This window comes from Terrapene carolina, unplaced genomic scaffold (assembly GCF_002925995.2).
Source record: "Terrapene carolina triunguis isolate 2854851 unplaced genomic scaffold, T_m_triunguis-2.0 Scaffold96, whole genome shotgun sequence".
Lineage (NCBI taxonomy): Eukaryota > Metazoa > Chordata > Testudines > Emydidae > Terrapene > Terrapene triunguis.
In genome coordinates this window covers 43,461,351-43,484,887 of record NW_020664447.1, presented here as the reverse complement: position 1 = coordinate 43,484,887, position 23,537 = coordinate 43,461,351, and the positions used below count along the sequence as shown (strand labels likewise).

Below are 23,537 nucleotides of genomic sequence, written 5' to 3'. Positions count from 1 at the left end.
CTCATCCCATAGCAAGCTGCGCTTCAATTGGGCGTGGGGCGAGACACTCCCCCAGGTGCTGTCTACTCTGGCAGTTGAGACGCTGGGTTCTGCCGAGGCCCGCCCGCTCGCGCAGCTAGGCTGGGCCTGTCTGACTGCCGTGCCGGCTGATTGGCCAATGGGTGGGGGCGCGGGGGGCACGTGGCCGGCCTTAGCGTAGGCCTGGGCAGAGATGGCGGCGGTGCTGGGGAAAGCGGCGGCAGTGGGCAAAGCCCGGCGCCGCCTGCTGCTGGGGCTGCTGCGACGGGGCTGCGCTGGGGTCGCGGTGGATGACACCGTCAATGGGCTGAGCGAGGAGCAGCGGCAGGTACAGCGGTGCCGTCCCCGAGAGGCTTGGGCGCGTCCGGCCAGCGGGCTGCCTGCTGCTCAGGGGCACCCGCCCCTCACCTGCAGCGGGGCTCGCACGGCGGTGTGTCCCCCTCGCCTGCCGCGCTCTGGCATCGGCCCGCCTCTCCGCTGCGCTGTTTGCCGTGTCCCGGCTCGGAGACGCCGGCCGCCTGCTGCCTATGTGTCGCGTGCAGCTTTACTGGCCTGTCCAGCTACCTGGGGGCTTGTCCGCACCGCTTGTGTCCCCCGATCTGCAGAGCGTCAGTGTCCAGCGGCGCTGCAGCACCACACCGCTGCGCGTCCGGCTGGGCTTTGGTAAAGGGACTGGGGCCGCTGGCCCGGATCTCTGCCCTCCCCTGCACGCCTAAAAAGGTTGTTTAGTGGCGACAGGGGTCCTGGCGGAGGGAGGGAGAGAGATCTAATAGAATCATAGAATGTCAGGGTTGGAAGGCACCTCAGGAGGTCATCTAGTCCAACCCCCTGCTCAAAGCAGGACCAATCCCCAGACAGATTTTTACCCCAGTTCCCTAAATGGCCTCTTTGAGGATTGAACTCACAACCCTGGGTTTAGCAGGCCAATGCTCAAACTAGTAAACAGCTCTCCACAAAGCACCCTCCACAAAGAAACCAGGTTACTTTGGGTGAGGGCTCCAGACCGTTGCCCTTGAAACTGAACTAAACTATTGGTCTTAGGCCTTCCTTGGCTTTTGGTGCTGGGGAGGAGGGAGTGTTCAAACCTTGCACTTCGATTGGTTGCTGGTGTCAGTGGTAAGTCTCGTCCTCGCCTCCCCCCCCCCCCCCCCCCGAATTAAATTACAAAACAACAGATTGGTGATAAAGGTGACTAGTAAACGTCATTACCCTTTCCAGTTTCCATCTGTCCCAAAGTCACTAGCGATCACAAGTCATTATCATTCTAGTTGCCTCAGCAATGAGTTTTTTGTTCTCAACCTGTGTCTAAGTAGACAAGAAGCATTCTAGCCTAGGGCTTGGGTGACCCAGGTTCAATTCCTTGCTCTGCTACAAACTTCCTATGTGGCCCTGGGTAAGTCTCTTACCTTCTCTGTGCCTCAGTTCCCATCTGAAAAAATGGGGCTTATAATACTTCCCTACTTCACAGGGGTACTGTGAGATTAAATATAGTAAAGGTTGTGAATCATTCTCCTGTGGTGTTACTACTGGCTTTATAAGAATGTAAATATCTTGTTTATATGCATGCTTATTACAAGCTTCTGTGCATTATAAAAATATATCTAGGAGACTCTGCCTGGTGGGCGCTACTTTGCCATAGTCTCTGCCCATCAGCTGTCAAACTTTCTTGACAGAAAAGGTGGGGAAGGAACTGGTTTGTTGGAAATAATCCAGCTACAAAAAAACCCCAAATAGTGTCCCTTTTTCCATTTTAGTGTAAGACTGTCACCTGCAGGTTAATGATTCAAATCCAACCCTATTATTAACTTCTCTTTAAAAGGTCTTTGGGGTTTTCTTTCTGTCCCATCACCTGAAACTCAGAGCTGCTTGATTTCACACTGCTCTCTTGGGGGGTGTAGGAAACATCCTGTTAGGGCATGTTGGAGATGTGGCAGGGAAGACAATGAACAATATACTGTTATGGTTTAATGTATTTTTTTTTTCCTCCCTCCTTACCTCATTTACAGCTTAGACAGACAATGGTCAAGTTTTGTCAGGAGCATTTGGCTCCAAAGGCCCAAGAAATCGACCAGGAGAATGAGTTTAAGGGCATGCAGGTAAGTCCTTGCTGTGTGATCTGGGAGTGAGATGGCAGTCAAGGTCCCTCTCTGCCATGTGCTGTGTCTAGAAGAGAAAGTGTAATCCATGTCATATGAACATATTCACTTTACATTTATTCTCAAACCCTGAAGAAAGAGTTACGGTAGGAAATACATGGGGCTCGTAAAGTTATTAACCTCCAACTAGCCTGAGAAATAAACCTAACCGGAGGCCATTTAAAAAAAATTGGCAGAGAGTCTGGTGAAAAGGCCTCTTCCTTGCTTGCTGGGATTGTCATCAGCATGCTGCCTCTGGGCCCTGCCCAGAGACTCCATCTTTTGTACTGGCCTTGGCTATTTGGTGTCTCATAACTTTGGAGCACTGCACCCTTCTGCCTCCTGGCTAAAAGGGGCATGGAACTTCTCTCTGCATAATGCTTTCTTTGCAGGCTCTCTGATGTTAGAGTTCTCTGTGAAATTTGTTATAGAAAATACTCAGTGCAGACACTGTCCAAACAGATATTTGACTTCCAGTGTGAAACTTCACATTCCAACAGAACTTGTAAGTTCTGCGAACAAGAGCTTTTTGATTTATGGAGCATTCAGGTCCCATCATTGGAGAGCATAAGCTCCACAAGACTAAGAAGCTTGTAATATCTGCTGAGACTTCACAAATCTCTGGTGTTTACATTTTCATAATGAAGAACTCCAAAGCTTTGCACATAGCCTTTATAAATATAGTCCATCATCAGATATCATCCAGGGCCGTTGCGTAAAACGGAACTGCTGTGTCTAGTGCAGGCCATTTTGGGGGATCCAACTTCCATAACATGGCAACTTCTCAAAAATGAGAGATGCAGTTTTTCAATGTCCTGTATCTGAATAATGCCTTGGCCAGTAATAGGGTGATCAGATAGCAAGTGTGAAAAATCGGGACGGCGATGTGGGGTAATAGGTGCCTATATAAGAAAAAGACCCAAAAATCGGGACTGTCCCTATAAAATCAGGACATCTTGTCACCCTAGCCAATAAACCTGAAACTTTTCAGACAAAGATTTGGGGCGGGGGTGGAGATGGGAAATCATTTTTTGGCAAGAGACAACATTTGAAAATCTAGGCAGAAAAGCAGTTTTCAGAGGAAGTTCGGGTTGAGTTATGTCAAAATTGGGTTTAAACTGGGGAATGAGTTACAGCCTTAGGCCCTGATCCTGCAATGACTTAAGCATGTATATAACACAGTTAGTTTCATTGAAGTCAAATGGGACTACTTGCATGTATAATGTTATGCACAGGCAGGAGTTAATTTTTATGCAATGAATGCAAATGAATATGTTCATGGAGATTGTTGTGAGGAGTCCTGCTCTTGCTTCATGGTTGGGCAAGGCTGTATTAACTGCTTTATTTTGTGTTCATAGGAGTTCTGGAAGAGGCTCGGGGAGCTGGGAGTTCTGGGAATTACAACTCCTGGTGAGTCTGTTCTCATCTTTTACACCTACTGAATGATTCCCTCCATGAAATGCCACTTAGGCTCATCTGTCTCAGCCCTTAACAAGCTAGTCCACGCTAATTCATACCTCACAATCTTGTAAGCAGACTCTGTCCCCTCAGTTTGGGATACAGTTTATTATACAGACCTTTTGTGGTAGGATCAGGTTTTTCTAATTATAATAAAGAACATCATGGATGACTCGCCACTCACCCAAAACTCCTATTTCAGTGTGATGTAAACCTCTTTTTTCTGAAGAGATGCAGAGAAATCCATCTTTGTGCTGAAATTTCTCAAGGTGCCTCTCTTTGTTGAAACTTTGAAGAACATCACTTTATCCCTTTTTGAGCACTTCAAAATGGCTTTTACAGTTTAAGGACCTTGTTCAGATATTACCACTTTGCAGTTTGATAACTCTCAAATTGTCTTGTTATCCTTCATCATAAGCAATGCAGTCGTGAGGTTTGAAGAAAGAAGGTTAAAAATAAAAATTTCTTAGAATAAGTATCTGGCTACATTACAAAATATTAGCGTGTTCAAGCAGCATGGTGAAGAGTTGGGTTAGCTGACGCAGCACTGACCACAACTGCAATCAGAGGGGTGACTGCAGCATGTGTAGACATATTTAGTTAATTAGATCAAAGCTAGCTCAGATAACAATGGTGACGCTGCAGCAGCACAGGCTGGACTGCCCTGCCCAGGACTCTGGTTATGTACTCATGACTAACCCATGCAGAGCCCTTCTGTATAGCTATACATTGAAATAATGCACCTGCATTTATTTCAGTGGTCAGACCTGAGTTTGCTTGAGTGAGTCTCTCTGCCCTCGTTTCCTCTTGCTCTTGTTCCCCTTGCTCTTCCCAACTTCTTACAGTTCCTTTCAGCTTTTTCTCATGCTTGCCTTTTTGTCTTCTTTAATGCTGTACCCCAAGCTGCAATAGTTTCCCACTTTGCACGAGCTCCATCTCTGCCTTGCCTCCAAATCCCTCCACAAAGCATGTTTCTTCCATGAATTGTTCCTATTCTGATTTCCTCAGGGATTTTCCCACAAACACCTTTCTGTGCCTGAGCTTTTGCCCCGTGATTTTTGTTGGTGTCCCAGTGGAAGTTTTCTGGGAGATGGGGCCTTGTCTGTAAATTTATTTTGTGAAGGGCACAAACTTTGGGGGCATAATGTTGATATGAGATCCTGTGGGAATGTGTGGTCATTTGAACCACATGTTCAGATACCAATGGATCATGGTTCTTCGATAGTGTATTAAATGATGATTGCGCTTTTCAATTTCTAGACCTAAAAATAAATTGTTAATGCAACATTATATCAGAGTTCGGAAATGCAAATATATGGTTCTACAGTAACCACAATGTAACCATGTGGCATATAAAAATTCTAAAGGGACACCATCTTGAATCACACTTTTGTCTAAAAGACTGACTTACTGTTGTTACAAATAACACGTTTCTGTAACAACTCTGATGGATATTGGGGGGAAATATTTTTTGTATTTTCCTTTCATTTGTTTTCTCTGTGCATTTGATAGCACTTAAGAGTGAAATCCTGGCTGCACTGAAGGCAGTATTTTTAAATGTCTGTCTTATTTCACCTGGTAACTTTTGAAATTCAAAAATGTCTATGTAACTGTAATGTTTAACATGGTGGTTTCCTCTCCGTAGTGTTGCGAATGTCCAACCCAGCATTCTTACTGTTCCCACAAATCTGCTTCATATTTTCCTCATTGGTTAGCATGCTGGGAGTAAGAATACAGGCTCTGATGTGGGGTGAGGAGGATGAGAATCCAGAGCACAAATTGATCAGCTGCCACCAAAAATGAGTATTGGTGTGGAAGGGGCTGCACTTGGAATCAGAGGCCACCCCTTTTAGTTTTAGGAGTTACAGGCAGTAGCACATACCTCCAGGCTATGCACTCCCTCTACTCTTCATTCACTTTCCTCAGCATGGCAAGCAGCCTCTACTCTCTTCTTGGCTGCTGCTCCCATAGGGCAACATTCAGTGTTATTGACCATCCAGACCTCCTGGATTCCCTCCCTAGCTAGGCAGGTGTCTCTGCCTCCCTCCTGTTGTAGTTCTGTTGCTACCTATAAAATCACTCTCTGCCTGCAAGCCAATATATATACACACTCCTGGGTGTATATATATTCCTCAGTCTTTGCTCTTTTTATCTCCATCTTCTCTCTCTGTTTCTGTTGTTTTCCTCTCCAGCTTTAATCTTCTACCACTTCAGTTTGAGGCTATTCTGTTTGTATCTTTAGTCACCCTCTAGTTACCTTTAGTTAAATAAAAATATTTTTAATCATCAATTTTTCTCCATCCTGCTTCTGAAAAGTTTGACCGTATCACCCCCCCCCACACACACCCCTTAAGCAATTCCACTGGCTCCCCATTCATTTCAGGATCCTGTTGAAAGCTGCCATTCTTGTTTTGAAAACCATCCATGGAATTTGCCCCAGTTGACTTCACCCACTTTTTCGCTTTAGTCTACTAAACCCTCCTCTATTCTACTATGTCCTCATCTGTCATTGGCTTCTGCTTCTCGAGTTGGCCATATGTGAAAGTCTTCTCTTTTGCAGCTCCTGCTATTAGTCAGGAGCAGCCTTTTTATTCCCCTCTGCCCTACTGATTCTCCATCTTATATCAATTATCCTCTGGAAAAGTCTTTTCTCGTTTTTCTGTACCTTTTTGCTTTTTCTCTATTTAATTTTTGTGGTAATACTAAATTAATGCTAAGTTTTGGGATACAGTTAGTATGAGAGATGCAGAATCGTGCAGTTGTCTGTGATGCTTGGATGTTGGGTCAATGTTTTATTCATATATAACGTGTACATGTGGTAACTATGCTTTATATGCACAAAGTGTTACTAATTGTTCTGAATAAGTAATGTACTGTGCCTTTAAGATAGGAGAGTTGGGATTCAGGAAGGATGGGGAACCCAGAAGTAATCAGCTCAGTGAGAGTCAGTCTAAAGCGGGAGTCCAAATGTAAAAGTTTCTGAGACATCCAGTGAAGTTTAAGTCCAGTATTGGGCTCAATTTGCAGGAGACTGTATAAATTTTATTTACCATGGGGTTATTAATCTAAGCTGATGATGAATTTTTTTCTCCTGCTAGTGGAATATGGTGGATCTGGAATGGGGTATCTGGACCATGTGTTAGTGATGGAGGAAATCTCTCGAGTTTCAGCAGCTGTTGGACTCAGTTATGGTGCCCATTCAAACCTTTGTATTAACCAGTTAGTACGGAATGGCAATGAAGCACAGAAAGAGAAATACCTACCCAAGGTATGTAGTTGGTGGAGAAAGAAGACCTGAGAAAATATCTGTTTACGTGGTGCCTGTGGTATCTGGTGCGCAGTAAGAAGAAACGTGAAGTAATAGATCTAGTTATAGCATAAAACTACATGTTTTATGACATTTAAAGTAGCAACGGAGTTCACAACATTTCACAGATGTTCCATGGCTGAACTGAGCTCTGGCACAGGGGTCGGTGAGCTCTGGCACGCGGCTCGCCAGGGTAAGCACCCTGGCGGGCCGGGCCAGTTTGTTTACCTGCCGCGTCCGCAGGTTCAGCCAATCGCAGCTCCCACTGACCGCGGTTTGCCGTTCCAGGCCAATGGGGGCTGCGGTAAGTGGCGCAGGCCGAGGGATGTGCTGGCCGTGGCTTCCCACCACCCCCATTGGCCTGGAGCAGCGAACCGCGGCCAGTGGGAGCCGCGATCGGCCAAACCTGCAGATGCGGCAGGTAAATAAACTGGCCCGGCCCGCCAGGGTGCTTACCCTGGCGAGCTGCGTGCCAGAGGTTGCCAACCTCTGCTCTAGCACTTTGTCTCCCCTTGTGTGCCTAACAGCTGCATACATTGAATGGGACAGTACTTCTAGCATTAGTATCTCTTCCCAGTGGGTGTTTGGTTCAGTCCATTTCAGTCTTACACCCAGGACAGAAAGTACCACAGCTAGCTGCTCTTACTGCAGAGATCCCTATATTCTTTAAAACAAATAAGGAAGCCAGTGGGCACAGGATCAGGCCCTCTAGTAAAAAAAATTTAAAGGTTAAAAAGACATTTTGAAAAAGGGTTTTAAGCCAGCAAACACATCTGTTTTTTTTCTAACAAACGTGTGTTGCTTACACACATTTTGCCGGAGTAACTGCTGACCCTTTTAAAATGAGTGGTCGCAGAGTGGGATATGCACTTCTCAGGTGCCAAAAGCATTTTGCCCTGCATGGCTCATGAGGCACCAGAGGCATGTATTACAACTGCATGTCTGGACATGTTTGTCTTTCACAGAGCTTAATCTTCCAATACAAAAGGTGAGCTTACTGCAGCAAGCTTTGAAAAGGATTGTACCTTTCAAATTTGCCCTGCTCCAGCTTGTTAATGATCCTGTTTTGTCCTAACTAATCCATCTTGATGAAGGTTCCTGCAGAACTTAAAACTGGTACAGATGTCTTGTTTGAGCCTTTTTCAGGATCATTTCTGGAGGCAGCATGGTCCAGTGGATAGGACAGTAAACTAAGGGTATGTCTACACTTGGAGCTGGAGGTGTAAATTCCAGTTGGAGGAGAACTACCCACTTTAGCTCTGATCGAGCTAGCGCACTCGAAATAGAGTGTAGCTGTGGTGATATGAACAGTAGGAGTATGTGCCTAGCATGTCAGATGGATACGTATTTGGACTAGCTAGCCCCTCCTGACGTTTGCACAACCACAGTTACACTCTGTTTGTAATATGCTAGCTCAATCAGAACGAACGTGGTATGTCTCCTCAAGCTGAGTATTACACACCAGCTCAAAGTGTAGACGTACCATGAGAGGCAGAAACCTTGCTCTTGTATATCTGCCTTTACCACTGACTTGCTGGGTGACCTTGGGCAAGTCACTTAATCTCTCTTTACCTCAGTTCCTGTGTGTGCCTGTGGAGTAATTTTTTTTTTTTTTGGTTTTCCCCCAAAAATATTTTTGAAGAGAATCTTGTTCTACCTTCATAAAGCACTTTGATGTTGCTGGATGAAAAGCGCTGCATACGTACTAAGTATCACTCATTGCTTCCTTATTCCGTTGTCTGGTTGTTTGGTTTGTTTGTTAATCAGTTGATTGTAAGTCTTCTCTGGCACTCAAGTGACCTCCGTGTTTTAAACCCCAGCCTCTATTAAACAGATTTCAATATCTAAACATATTGGATGTATTTCTTCATAAGTTGAATCACAGCTATCTGAAATAGTCAACATGAGGGACTTAAATTCAGCAGCAAGCAAAGTGTTCAATTACTTAACAAAAGAAATCTTGTTCAGTCTGTCAGTACATAAACTCCATGTATCCCTGTCATTTCTCAGTGCATTTTAACATTGTTGTCATTCACTGATTTGCAGTATGACAAACCACCTTATTTTTCATTATTCCTGAATTTTAACTGAATCTTTAATGATGTGCTGAAAACTACGTCGGTCATTTTATATAATTTATAAAACCAAACTAGTTTCTGGTACATCATTAAGAATACAGTTGAAATATACAGCTTTAATATGTCATATATATTTTTGTATATTAAATCTCTTTCCACAAAACAAGGGAACAAAAGAGGGGAAAAAACATACAAAAAATACCCAGAGAAGGTAAAGGGCAAGAAGGAGAAAAGGACAGGAGAACATGGACTGAGAAGAGACAGCAGCAGCTGTGTCAGAACATGGCATGAGGGGACACAGAAGGAGGGTGTCCATCTGCCATGCCATCACAAGCATGTGGCAAATCATGGTATTAGTCTAGTGCTGAACACTGCAATCTCTCTGTCCCCCTCGTTGATCTTTTTGTTTTCTACAATTCTAGTTTTAAACAAGCTGAGCTTTCTTTTGTATATGCATAAAATATTTGCCTCTGCCAATCAGCCATTTTGAAAGGCAATCGGGGAACATGGAGTTTGGAAAAGGCATATGGCTGTCAGCATGGTTCTGTTGGCACCTTCTTGGAGATAGATGGATAAAACTCTGTTTTTAAAACAGTAACTGACATGTGCATTGACTCATCTTGTGGTTTGATTCTGTTCTATGCCCTCAGCACAATAGCACAAGTGAGCTTGTTGTTGGAATTCTTCCAGGGACAAAGTTTCCTACTTATAGTTTATATGGAACACAATGAACTTTGAGATTCAGTGCAACCCCTTCCCTCCCCACCCAAAAATGCAACAAAAACATTTCTTCCTCCTCTTCCATTTTTTTGTCTTGTTTTTTCCCAGCTAATCAACGGGGAGCACATTGGAGCCCTGGCAATGAGCGAATCCAACGCTGGTTCTGACGTTGTCTCTATGAAGCTCAAGGCAGACAGAAAAGGTAAAATATTTCATGTGCCAGCTGGGGAAATTGCCCATGTGCTTCTCCTGGCCAGCCTAAGCATCTTTCCTTTAAAATCTAAATTTAACCTTCTCGACACATTCAGCTGTGCTCCGTCCAGTGCACAGCAAGCTGGGCAGAATCAGCTTTCATAGAATCATAGACTATCAGGGTTGGAAGAGACCTCAGGAGGTCATCTAGTCCAACCCCCTGCTCAAAGCAGGACCAACACCATTCTGCCACTCCCTAGTAGGCAAGCAGAAGATTCACTCGAGGGTTTGACAGAAAAGTTGTAGAGAGGGATGGGCCATGTCCATTATTGATGATGATGGAAGAGACTGAGTGATTCCAGACCCAGAAAATATAAATATGGAATTTTGGCTGGGAGGAGGGTTAAAAAATGAACCATCACATTGGCATACCTGTGACACCTCTAGTCTGTTGTTTCACAGAGAGTTGGTATGGTGGAAAGAATAGCTTGTGTGAGAGGGCTGTATAAAGGCCTTATTAAGAGGCCTGGGGTGGGCTCTACAATGGTTTATTCATCTTATCCTTTGGACCCCAGAGTCTGGGGAGGTATTTTACCCAAGGCTGCTTTGTGGACTTCTGAGAGTGCCTTAGGGGGAGCCTGGTTTATAGTTTATTGGGTCATGAGGCAGAGGAGAGGTATTGTTTCTGAATCCCTGACTGAGTCTGTTGTGAACTAACAGAGTCCATCTCTTATGTTTCTAGGGGATTACTTTGTTTTGAATGGGAACAAGTTTTGGATCACTAACGGACCAGATGCTGATGTTCTAATAGTTTATGCTAAAACCGATCTCAGTGCTGTTCCAGCCTCCCGGGGTATAACAGCATTCATCGTGGAGAAGGTAGGCCTTACGTCATTGGAGAGTAAGTCACCCTGCCTTATTTTATCCTATTTTGAGGCTACAATCCTTTCCCAAATAGAACTACTTGGCCTTCTAAAGTAGTCTGTCTTGACAATTAGCAGTCCCTTGCTCAGAGGAGCATTGTGATATGGTAGTGATAACCGGACAAGTAATGCTTTCACCCCACTCGTCCACATGCACAGAAGGTCTGGAATGCCCTCTCTAAGCCTGTGCACTATGCTGCCTCACTTCCTCTGCTGACCTGCACTGCTACCTTCGTGCCTGTTTTTGTTCCCTCAAATTTTTCAGTATATCACCATGAAAACAATCTTCATTATTAACCCTCCCCTACCCACTACCCCCCCCCCCCCCCCCCCCCCCCCCCCCTCCCTTCAAAACCTACAAAACATGTACATAAAACATATCTTGTGATCTGCTGTAATCCCCATGCTCCCCATCTTCTGTTTGTCATACCTTGCAGACCTTGGTCCAAAAGCCCAATCCTGTTCCATTGACTTCAGTGGGAGCAGAATCAGGCTGCTAGCTTGCGAGCCACTTGGGGTCAGGAACCTGTCTCTCTCCTTTTAATTTGACTGTAGAGAGCCATGTACACCTATCAGACTGTAGAAAATATAACAAGGCATCTTCATGAAGGCAGGAAGCTATGATAAAGGGCTAAACATAATGGTCATTTGATAAGAGTGGTTCAGACCAGTTAACCTTTTGATGGAGTTTCCAGTGTCAGTGGCTGGAACCACACAACCGCTGGGCCCACACAGCTATCCTTACCATGTATTGATTTAAATATTTAACATCTGGTTTTGTGTTCTGACTAAGTCATTGTTACTCATTCCAGATTCATGTGCGCTAGAAAACAAATTCCACTCCCACGGTTCATGTTGTCGTCTCAGGCACTGCTTGCTGGTACACATGTTTGCTTCCCCCGCACTAATACTCACACTTGTGTTTGCTCCAACAGCAGACATTTGACACTGGCAGTCCTCCAGCACACCTCACTTGTTGCAATTCCCCCTGCTCGTTTATTAAGTTGGGGAGGTTTTGCTTTAATTTCTCTGTCATGGTCTGTTTCAACTTCCAGAAGAGAGAAGCTTGTAACCTGCTTCTCTTTTTGATTTGCAGGGTATGCCTGGTTTCAGCACTGCTCAGAAGCTTGATAAGCTGGGAATGAGGGGGTCCAGTACCTGTGAATTGATCTTTGAGGACTGTAAGATTCCTGGTGAGTGACTTCTGAGAGACGAGCAGAACCCCTTACCATATCCACATAGTGGCTTCCACTCTCCTCACTCATACAGACTGAAACATCACTTATGTGTGCATTCAAATTCTGAGTAGAAGGTTTTCCAGACACACCTCTCCTCGGTGACTATCTTGCAGGTAAGATATTGAGGCTAGGAGAGATTGCTATCTTGTGCATTAAAGTGATTCAGTCTGCCAGTGATGGGTCACTTCTGTTCCACCCTCTGGGTTGAGCTGCATTGGACATGATACTTAGCCACTGGCTTTGCAAAGCTTGGATGAAGCTTTAGGAGAAACTGCTGATTACGCTGTTTATCTTGAAGCCTCCAGTCTGGATACTGGGAATAGGGTTTTAGAGAAACTCTTAATGAGTCCCTGAACGCCGCTTTTCCGGAACCCCTGGTAGTAGGTTGTGGTCACTGGCCAACATGCCAGTTCATTTCCTGTGACCATTTTTTCACGGAAGGAAATTAAAAACCGGTGTACAGTACATAGAAGAGATCCGTTTTCTTGACTCCTAAAATCTCATCTATGAGAGCAAGGTTTGGTATCACTTCAGAGGAGTTTCAGGGGCTGATTCAGACCCCTAACTGCCAACATTTCTAATTTTACCAGATCCCCAACCTGGGGTCAGAAAGGTCAATGAACCTAGATTGGGTCTTTCAGCTATTCCATGTATGCTCTGATCCATATAGAATAGTGTTCTCATGGCAACAGGATTCCTGTTTTCTGATCACTCACTGAAGCAGATCAGGATAGTGCTTAAACCGTACACTCTTTGCATGTGAGCCACAACTGCTGCTTCTGATCTCCAGTCTTGGAGACTGAGCCAATTCAATATCTTCCCATATGTCTTCAGGACATCTTTCTCTTAGGGTATGTCTACATGGGGATACAAGCCCTCTGGCTTGGCTAGAGCTGGCCTGGGTCAGCTGACTCAGGCTCATGGGGCTTGGTCTGTAGGGCTAAAGATTGCTGTGTAGATGCTTGGGCTCAGGCTCCAGTCCAATCTCTGAGACCCTCCACCCTTGCAGGGTCCCAGAGCTTGGGCTCCAGCCTGAGCCCGAATGTCTACACTGCAGTTTTTCAGCTTTGGAGCCTGAGCCCAAGTCAGCTGACCCGGCTGAGCCATGTTTTTTTTTTTTTATTCCTGTGTAGAAAAACCCTTATAGATCAAGGGGTCCTCTAGCACTACAATCCCATCCACTCTAAGGTACATGGTTTCACTGTCAGCAGTGCTTCACTGAGTAGATTTTGTGTTTTTTGCCATAGTAGATACATTCTGGGGACATGTGGTATGAGTGAGAAGCCAATTCAGAGCACTTTCAGGTTTTTGCCCTGAGACACAATCATTAGCCCTGCACCCCTTGTGCATTGAGTGCATATATATTTCAACTTGTTGTGTAATCATCAGTTCCTTTTCTTCATTTGCAAAGGGGGCATTTGTGTCTGTTCAGTCTCCCCTTTAGCTGTAACACTCCATTATTTGTGAGTAGTTTTGTCTTGTTAGCTTCTTGTGACTGATGAGGATATTTCTCTTTTGACAAAATGTTTAAGATGTTTGCTATTAGTATTTTTCCTTTCTCTTCTCCTGCATTTTTTCTTCTCATTCTCAAAGTCCCATGCCATGACGACTGACCTTCTGGTGGAGGAGGATTGGTTGCAGTTCCCCATAGAGCCCATCAACACAATTCCTGAATGAGCTAGTCATCTGGTAGGCCTTCAGTTTCTATCCACAATGAACAGAAGTCGCATGGAGTATGTCTACCTGGCAATTTAAACACCTACAGTTGACTTGTCATCTGATTCAGGCTCAGGCTGCAGGGCTGTAAAAATGTGGTATAGATGCTCAGGCTGGGGCCCAAACTCTGGGACCCCGCGAGTGGGGAGGAGCCCCGGCTGCAGCCCAAGACCAAATGTCTACACTGCAGTTTTACAGCCCCACAGCCTGAGCTCTGCAAGCCCGAGTCAGATGACATGGGCCAGCCACTGGTGTTTAATTGCTGTGTAGACATACCTTAAAGTCCAGAGTCTTAGCTTCAGGTGATCCCAACCAATCTGCCTATGTCCAAAAATTCCATTCGTATCTGGTTTTCAGCTTGCATCTCTCACAGTTATATTCTTTTGTGATTGAAGCCCGCACATTAGTGCTTACTTATTTCGGACTACAGCAGCATCGATGAACAATCTCCTTCCATCCTACCAGGAATGGTTTGCAAGGCATTCAATTCTCCCATTCTTATCGCAGTACAGCAACGCCGAGGGGTTAAGCTTTCTTTTCCTGCTTCTCCCTCTTTGCTGGCACGCTTTGATACATGCTCTTCACATCCTCATAAGCTAACATACGGGGGTTTTAATCCTTTTTTGTCTTTAACCTGCTATCTAGTGTGTCAGCTCTGTTTCATCTTCATAGAGCTAATGCTAGCTCTCTTAAAAAAATGAACGATTGCAATGCTTGTGCAAATTGCTGGATTGACAGGCCTGCACAGAGCACATGGATAATGGCAGTGCAAATTTTCCAACACCATCTTGCCAGTGTGTCCCAACCCTGACCTGCAGGGTCAGAGGAGAGTTCTGGTTCACTGTACATTTAATCCTAGGCGTCGGTGTTAGAGATGCCCATTGGGATATGGAGACATACATATATCAGACAGCAGGAATCTCACTGCTTTCATAGAGGTTACCTAATAGCCATCTGACAATAACACATTTCAGTCACTATCAACTTCAGCTAGATTTGAACTAGCAACTAAGGCCTTGTCTTCATTGCTAAAAAAGGTGTGTGTTTTACCTCAGGGTAACTAATGCGCATGAGCTGGCCTGAGGTAAAAACACAGTGAAGACCAGGTACTTCAGTTCTACTGCAAGGTAGACTTGCCAAGCCTCACCAGTGAGGTGGGAGAGGCTCAGAGCCTAGGCTCCAGGCTGAGCCTGAATGTCTACACCACTATTGCTAGCCCTGTGCAGCCCCTGCCTCACAAGCCCAGGGCAGTTGACCCGGGCTGTGAGACATGCAGTTGTGGGGTTTTTTATTGCTGTGTAGCCATACTCTCACTTCCCCATTGTTGTAATTATTTTAATCTTTAGCCTTGTGGCTCTATAGACAATACTTACTCTGTTCCCCATTTTCTAAAAGGTAACACTGGCTGTAAAGGCCCCTTAGATTACACTACTGCTTTGTTTATAGCTTTGGTTGGAAAGAAAAATTGTTGTGGGGGCAGGGAATGTGTGTTGCCTTAATGGTTGTGCCCCAAGGCAAAAGGAGAATACTGCTAGAGGTTTGAATCCTTGCCCCATAAAATCTAGATCCATAGGCAACAACTTGCCTTCTGAGAGTTCTACTTACAAGTAACTTTTCTTTGCTGATTGCAGCTGAGAACGTCTTGGGGCAGCTGAGTAAAGGAGTCTACGTTCTGATGAGTGGCTTGGATCTGGAGAGACTCGTGCTGTCTGGTGGACCACTGGGGTAAATGGTCTTTTAACTTTCTACTAATCACATATCGCTTCTGATTATATCACTTCACCTAGTTTAACCAGTGGTCCCAATTTGTGGCATTGATTTCTTTACAGCATAACAACTTAAATCCCCCTCACAAGAGAGGTGCTTCTGCTTGAGAAAGGGATACATTCTTCTTATTCATTCCGTTCTTAGGTTCCATACTGATCCCTCAACTTAAATCTTTGTGTCCCCATCTAGGGGGCTCAATGGTAACCTTTATTTAGAAAGACTACCCTCTTCCAATAGGAAGATGGCGTTCCTCCTCTCTTACTCAGTTCTGGGCTTCTTTATGCTGCTCAATTAATGAACGAGATGCACAGCAGTGCAGAGTAATCCTAGCTAAGGTTGTAAAGGAGCTGTTGAATCCTCTAGTTCAGGGGTTCTCAAACTTCATTGCACCGCAACCCCCTTCTGACAACTTCGGATTCTCTTCATGCTCACATTCTCTTTGCTACATGTTCTAAATTTAACAGTTTCTATTACTGTATTCTCTTCCCCCAATAACACCTGCTTTTTAAATCCCCCCATTTTATAATATGCTCATAATAAATAAGATAATCACGAACATCAGACACTAACAACATCTTAGAAAAGGCAAATTTAAATAAAGAGACATCTCTCTGTGCCAGGGACCAGAATATGGACTTTTTCTAAATTTTAAACAAGTGACACAGTGTGGGGGACTTGTCTTCAGTTGTCCTATGCAGGCTCCCTAGTGGCAGTTCAGCATTGAAGTGCAGGAGAAAACTGCCCAATAAGGATGCCTCCTTCAGGTTGGAGGCTTGGCCCAACCTGAAGGGCCTTTCCCTACACTCTTCCCTACACTCTGTTCAGAGAAGGAGCAGTTCAGCCCCTTGCATCAAACAAGACACTAGGATATGTCCCTGACAGGCAGTGTTGTCTAGTGTGTAAAGCATATGAGAGGGAGCCGGGACTCTCCTGAGTTTTATTCCTGGCTCTGTTCTGTTTTAGGTGTAACCTTGGGAAGGATGCTTAAGTTCTCAATGCCCCTTTTTACCTATCTGTAAACTAGAATTCTCACTGCACCTCTGTGGAGATATTGACTCTGCGACGCCCTGGAAGGAGCTAGAGAAGAGTAGAGCACTTATTAATCCAGCCATAAACTTAATGTAACAATGTCTTGAATGCCCCTAATGATGGTGCCATAAGTATCTCACTAAACCAAGCCTGATCTTTAACAGGTGTTTCTCTCTGTCATTAAAGCATCCTTTTTTCTGAACACTGAATTGTTCTATAAGGAACAGCTCAGCACACACTGATGTGAAATGTTATTTAAAACCAAGCCCTTGTTTTCTCTGTAACATATTAGCCTTAAAGTGTGTGGCAAGGACCCCTGAACTGGCACTTTCTCCCCAACTCTTTTACATCCCACCAATACAGTACAAATAACTCTAGGTGATGCATTTACTTTCATATCAAAATAAGTAATGAATCTTATCCTGTCCCAAGATTTTAAATTTTCAACATGCTGCAGACTTCTGAGTTCAAAATCCAGAACTGCAGTATAGAAGTTGTTGGGGAGTGGGATGGGGATCTTAACATCTGGGGAGGGGACAATGGGCGCTTCAGGCACCAGGAAGTAGTGGAAGTTGGTTTAGGTTTTTGGAAATCCAGAAGACAATTGAGGCTTTTGGACAAGGGAGGAAATGCAGCTTCCCTTTTGGGCAAGGTAAGAGGTGACTAGAAATTTGGAGGAGAGGGAGTTGAATGCTTCATTTCGTCCCCCAGCAAACGTTTACTGTCTCATTGTACACTGCACACTTCGCCAATATCAGCTACTACAGCCAGTCTCATAGATGCTGATTAAAGTACGGTAGCTTGACTTTGCTCAAATGATCAGCAGTTAAGCAGTTAACAATGTGGCCATTTAACGTGTCCCCATTAGGCTTCAGAGTAAATGGGCCATTGGGATGGATGGGGAAGTGCATGCCTCTCAGAACTGTTGTTTCAAGCTATCTGCAGACTCAGCCAGACACTGTTGCATTGGTTACACTCCATGTTTGGAAGGTTTTCTTTGTGACTATAAGGGTTGAAACTTTTTTTAACAAGAGCTTAGATTCTAGAATACAATTGTACAGTAAATTCATGAAGGGTAATTTCATGACAGCATAATTGCATTGTATGCCAGGCACTGCCTTAGACTGAGATACAGAATTTGGATTACTGTTTGTTTGTTAATTACTCTGTCTTCCTCCTTTTTCTGTTTCCTTCCACTCCCTCACCCATGTCTGTGTTTCTCTCAGAATCATGCAGGCTGTTCTTGACCATGCTTTTCCATACTTACACGTGAGAGAAGCATTTGGACAGAAAATCGGCCACTTCCAGGTGAGAGTGAGGGGAAGGAGCTGTCAGTGATACCCTTGGAACAGGCTGCTTTCATCTCCGGTCAGATCCTGAACTCTTATCTCAGTGTACCTGACAGAAAGGATTTTGAGACTGTCTTTATTATAGGGTGGGGTTGTCCCATTATGATGATGATCACACTACATATTTCTGTACCAGTATGCGAAATTGTAGCCTGGAATTATCCAAAATCTGGTGAGAATATTTAACTCTGAAGTAGTTTTTATCTGCTGGTTTGTTATAAGAAATTGGAGAACATGGTCTCAGGCTGATGGAACCTCAGATTTTTGTAGTTTAGGGTGATGAAATCAATCCTGGATTTTTCCTGAAGTTGCACTTCTTAGTCAGGGCTGGATTTACTCCTTATGCACCCCTAGGCACAGCATCCTCAGCCCCCTTCTCCCCCGCCTACAGCTGACTTTTGTGTTGCACACTGTTTTAGAGAGGTAAGGCGCGCCTAGAATGCCGATGCCCCTAGACACGTGCCTACTGTGCCTAATTGGATATCTGGCCCAGTTCTTCGTCACACTGCTGCTCGTACTGAATGTGAAAGGCCCTGGCTTAATCAGCATGGTAACCCAAGGCTGGTGTTGGGGTGAGCTAGGATTTGAAGTCCCAGGTCTCTCTATTCTAACTTTTATGAACTTATGATCCAACAGTAACCCAGGCTCAGTCATGTGACTTGTGAATCCAGCTTCACTGGTTTGTCCAGTCTTCAGTAGGTAGCATAAGAAGACCAAATAAAATGTCATTTCCATGGCTTTATACCCAGAGTGCTGTCATTTCTGCCCTCTTCCCCTTTATTTCATGTTAAGTGTTAAGTTTTTGTTGAATTTAAGAATATTGTTTTGTCTTGTGTAGCTCATGCAGGGTAAAATGGCAGATATGTACACACGGCTGATGGCGTGTCGGCAGTATGTGTACAATGTGGCAAAGGCCTGTGACCAAGGACACTTCAATGCAAAGGTGAGCTCAGTTCCTGATGGGCTGCTCAGGCCACTGCATGTATCTTTTACCCTTGTTCACGTGAGAGGGCGGAGGTTCTAGATCGTAGGTGTCCATGAATCAGTTACAGAAAATCTTATACCTTGTACCTTTGAATCCCTCAAGTAAAAGAGAACTTAACTGTGCATGTCAGCAGATTTACCAGTATTCAGAGCTGCATCATAGTAAGTCCAAACAAAATGTTCAGGCTACTGAAAGTAACTATCACAGTCACTATAGGGTGTTATCACTTCCACCACTGATACCATAAGCATGCTTGGTTCAAAGAAGGCAACTAAAAGAGACTAACTGTTGGAGAAAAGTTTTACATCCTGAGTCAAATTGCATATAACCTCCATGGGCATGATGTAAATTCCCTGCTGCATTCTTTTTTTGTCCACACATGGTCCTTATGGAACGGATATGGTGAGATCTGATGGAAAGCTTGTGTCTCTGCATGACAGACAAACTTTTCTGTTTTTCTGCTGTGACCCCTGTTTGGCTCAGTGTGTCAGAGCTGTAACTAGGCATTTTTAGCACCCAGGCTGAGCAAGCATATTTGCGCCCTCTACCAGAGGTGATGTCGGGAGAGTGGCATGCGGGGTCACGTTCCTCCCCTCCCCCTGATTTTTTTGGTTACGCCCCCCCCAACCCAGACAGGCTGGGTGGCCCGCTGAGATGAGTCAGAGGATGGAAGTGACACTCCCTCCCCAGCCCCGTTGCATGGGGTAGGCCCCACTGAGCCGTCTGGCGTTGCTGCTCACCCCCAAACATTCCTCTGCACCCCCCTCAGTTTGAAATCCTCTGAGGGGCAGTCATGTGCCCTGCCCCACTGTCACCAGTTACATGCTACCTTTGCCCCCTACCGTATTTTTTCCATAGTTTCTCTGCCCCCTGGCTTTGTTCCCTGGGCAGCTACCCCACTTGTCCCGCTCTGGTTATAGCCCTGCAAAATCTTGTGTGCTTGAGAGGGACCAGCTTAAGCCTGTTTGCAGGTATACAAACTTGGTGAAAAGTAGGCATGATTGGAACAGTGCAGATGAAACTTCGCTGATTCTGTTGCTGTAAATATAAATTATCTTGTCCCTCCATTAGGATTGTGCAGGAGTGATCCTGTATTCGGCAGAATGTGCTACACAAGTAGCTCTGGATGGAATTCAGTGTCTAGGTAAGAATGTTGCTTCCTCCACCATGAGAAAGGGTGACCTGTGATGGATTGAAACATGCAGGAATACAGGCTCTCCTTGGTCCTCTCCTAGTCATTGAGTTCAGTAGGCAAGAAATGCCTTCTGCAGTATGATTTAACTATTTACCTCTGTTCTTCAACTGGGAAGCTTTCTGTGAATGTGTCTGTACAGAATCAGCCCATACCCTGTTCTTTCTTGGTTTTCATCTCTTCTCTTTGTGATTGTAGGTGGAAATGGTTACATCAATGATTATCCTATGGGTCGCTTCCTGCGTGATGCCAAGTTGTATGAGATAGGGGCAGGAACCAGCGAGGTGCGGAGACTTGTCATTGGCCGGGCATTTAATGCTGCTTTTAAATAACACCCACCATTCAACGAGAAACAGTCTCAACACCAAGAAGCCTTTGATCATAGCGGTGGTCCGCAAAACTTTTTTCTCATATCACGGTCACCGCTGGTTGGTTATTATCCATTTGATGAACAAATGTTGCTAGGTTTAACTGGGCTCTGCTGACCGAATGAATTGGGCAGGAGAACAGAAGTAAACGTGTTCATGTGATCAGCCTGAATTGTTCCTTCATCATACTCAGCAGCCATTTTGATTCTAAAATCTAAGGAGTTGAGGATGAAGTTTTTGCCAGGGGTATATGACAGTCAAAGCAGGATGTTTCTTGCATGGTGAACTGTTGAATAGGAAAAATCAGTTACTGAGCATTATAGATCAATCTAGAGGGAATGAACATTGGATCAATCCAGAAAGAATGGACAATGGGAATGGAATTTTACCATCTTTAAAAATTTAGAGTGCCATGAACAAGTAGCATTTTTAACATGCTGCTGCTGGAAGATGGTAATTTCCCAATGCGACATTCCACCACTATGTTAACCTCCTGGTGCCATCCAGTTAACAATTTCAGCTTTGGGAATCCAAATGCCAGCTAACTTTGTGGTAGATACTGTCTGCTGTTAACATCAAAGGATTTAAGCTACACAAGCAATACTGAAAAAATGTTGCCTAAAACCCTGTAAAGATGTCATGTACTTTTCTTTGACCATTGCCTTTCCTATCCCTGCTGCTTACCAAGATATTTGAATGTAATCTGAAGTCTTCACTCTTCTGATTGGCTGCCTCCTGCTGTCTGATTCATTTGTTGATGTCACTATCCGTCATTCTGGAAGCTTTTAAAATGTCAAACCCTGTATTGTGGCATCCATCAATGAATCAGGCAAGAGGAGGTTGACTTATTTTAAAGGGTTCTCTGTTGGCGAGCGTGTGCACTTGCACTCCTAAATTTAATTGGCCATAAGGAGAAAGAAAGTCTAATGAGAAAATTTGGGGCAGTTTTAAGGGGGGGTTAGGGAAACATTATGTGGAGTAGTTTAAATCTTGTGTGGTCTATTTTTAATAAGGAATACAGCAGGGTGTAATACAACTTCAAAGAGTGAATTACAGGAAGAAAGTAAATCTCTTGAATATAATAGACCAATGAATTAAACAGCTGCCATCTTGACCGTCTCATGTAGGTTAAAAACAATATAGCTTGTAGTTTTATTTATTTTTCTCTATATATTTGGTGTTTTGTCTAGATGGTGACTCTAAGCCAGCACACAATACAGTATTTTAAAGCATCCATTTAATAATCTAAACCAACAATATAAAAAGACACGATAAGAAACGCCCAGACCCAACTAAAATCCACCTTACTCGGTTTCCTCTGGGAAAAAAAACACCTGATAGCTACATAGGTCATGCGGTATGCACAGAAGGTCTTCAGGCCCAAGGGGAGAGGCAGCTCCCAGAGCCATCGCTCTGCCCCTAGAATGCCCAACCCTGAGACTGGGGATTGTCATCTCAAGCATCCCAACTGAGCTTTACTAGGGAAAAGCCCACAGAGAGGTGATCTCTGAGATACCCTGGGCCCAAAGCACAAAGGGCTTTGATCAAGGCTGACACCTTGGCTTGCACCTGAATATAATTTGGAATCCAGGGCAGACTTTGAAGCGCAGGTGAAATATGCTTCACTTGTGAAACACCAAGTACATTTATGTACTGAATATATGAGAATGGAAATGTAATATGTTCTCATTTATTTAGATGAGAACGACTTAAGCTTTACCTCAGAATAATTATGAATGTCATCCCCTCTCCTACATTCAAACTGCATTCACTGCATCGTGACCAGTGCCTCAAGAACGATCTAAGGTGGGATTTTTCAACATTGCCTAAAAGATTTGGATGTCCATTTCCCATTACAGTTTGTGGGAATTGGGTATCCAACTCCTGTAGCCATCTTTGAAAATCTCAGCCTCAGTCCCATGATGTATCAATAAAATGGCAGCACCTTAGAGAGAGCCAGTAGCAGCACTGATGGCAATGAAGGTGCCGAGACCATGCATGATACTTTTTTAAAAAATTGAAAATTCATTTTTTACTGATCTGTTCTTTAGCTCTTTGATATGAGAATGAATTTCCTTGAGTTTTTCTTGAAGACTTGTTTAAAAGACAAAACCAAAACCCCACATTGACACTGAATCATAGCTTTGTAATCTGTCTTGGTCCAAAGGAACCCCACTGAAATGAATGAATGTCAAAACAACCTCAGGATCTTTCAAGTGACTAGAATTGTTAAGAATCCATGTTCTGAGTCAGAATGGAACCTATATACCATGGCTTTTAAACCTGCCTCTAGCCCTGGCATTGCTTGTTTTATTACAAATAATAAATAACATCCCAATTTCTGGGCTGATCAGCACCTCAAAGTCAAGGCAAAATGAATCTGCGTCTAATTCACCATCGGATAGAATGGGAGGAGAGATCCATAAATCGTAGGAAAGGTTACGTTAATCAAATTGCATACACTTCCATACATCACTGTGGTGAATATCGAGTGATCTGTCTTGCAAAAAGCACTGATCAAGGGGCTCTTTCCACATACTGAGCTGTTCTCACTGTGGTGAATGACAGGGAATCTCCTAGCTAAGTGGAGGAGGGTCTGTGATTAGGGTTTTGTTTTATAATGTGTACAATGCCAATAAAGATATCTACTCTTAAACACATGCCAGCTGAGCTTCTTGGATTTTGCCCAGCAGGGGGCAGATATAGACTTTGTTTAGTTCTTAACTACAACTCAAGTAGAGAACTGGACTCCTCCCAAAGTGCACATCCTGTGTGATTCGAGCTTGTGGTGTGCATGGGAACGGATGTTGCCTTTTATTCCCCTCCCTCCCTCTTCTCCACCAACCACTTTTTTCCTCTAATTGTTTCTTTAAAAGCTTGTGGTAGATCTGGCAGGTGCAGAAGCCTCTGGCTGCCTCCGGAGAGCACAGCTAATAGGAGAAATTCTAGAAGGGCACTGTGCCCCTGTATATGTTGTTTCTGGTATCTGTTGCATTTAATTTGTAATAGAAATCATTCTAGCCCAATAAGGGACATTCAGCTGATTACAGAGCTGGATTAGT

At 44.3% G+C, this 23,537-nt stretch overlaps 1 protein-coding gene across 1 annotated transcript; it reads left to right on the top strand.

Moving 5' to 3' along the window:
• Positions 1-190: 190 nt before the first annotated feature.
• Positions 191-23,135, top strand: IVD (isovaleryl-CoA dehydrogenase). Its single transcript, XM_024212047.2, has 12 exons — positions 191-346; positions 2,025-2,114; positions 3,512-3,563; positions 6,710-6,879; positions 9,825-9,918; positions 10,651-10,787; positions 11,928-12,024; positions 15,417-15,510; positions 17,808-17,889; positions 18,769-18,873; positions 19,987-20,059; positions 20,306-23,135. The coding sequence occupies exons 1-12, from the start codon at positions 212-214 to the stop codon at positions 20,437-20,439; spliced, it is 1,263 nt and encodes a 420-aa protein (XP_024067815.1). The 5' UTR covers positions 191-211; the 3' UTR covers positions 20,440-23,135.
• The last annotated feature ends 402 nt before the right edge of the window (positions 23,136-23,537 follow it).

Coding starts and splice junctions, on each gene's coding strand:
- IVD (XM_024212047.2), top strand. CDS start 212: ATGGCGGCGGTGCTGGGGAAAGCGGCGGCAGTGGGCAAAGCCCGGCGC. Junction 10,788..11,927: donor CAGCATTCATCGTGGAGAAG/GTAGGCCTTACG, acceptor TTTGATTTGCAG/GGTATGCCTGGTTTCAGCAC. Junction 18,874..19,986: donor AAGGACACTTCAATGCAAAG/GTGAGCTCAGTT, acceptor TCCCTCCATTAG/GATTGTGCAGGAGTGATCCT.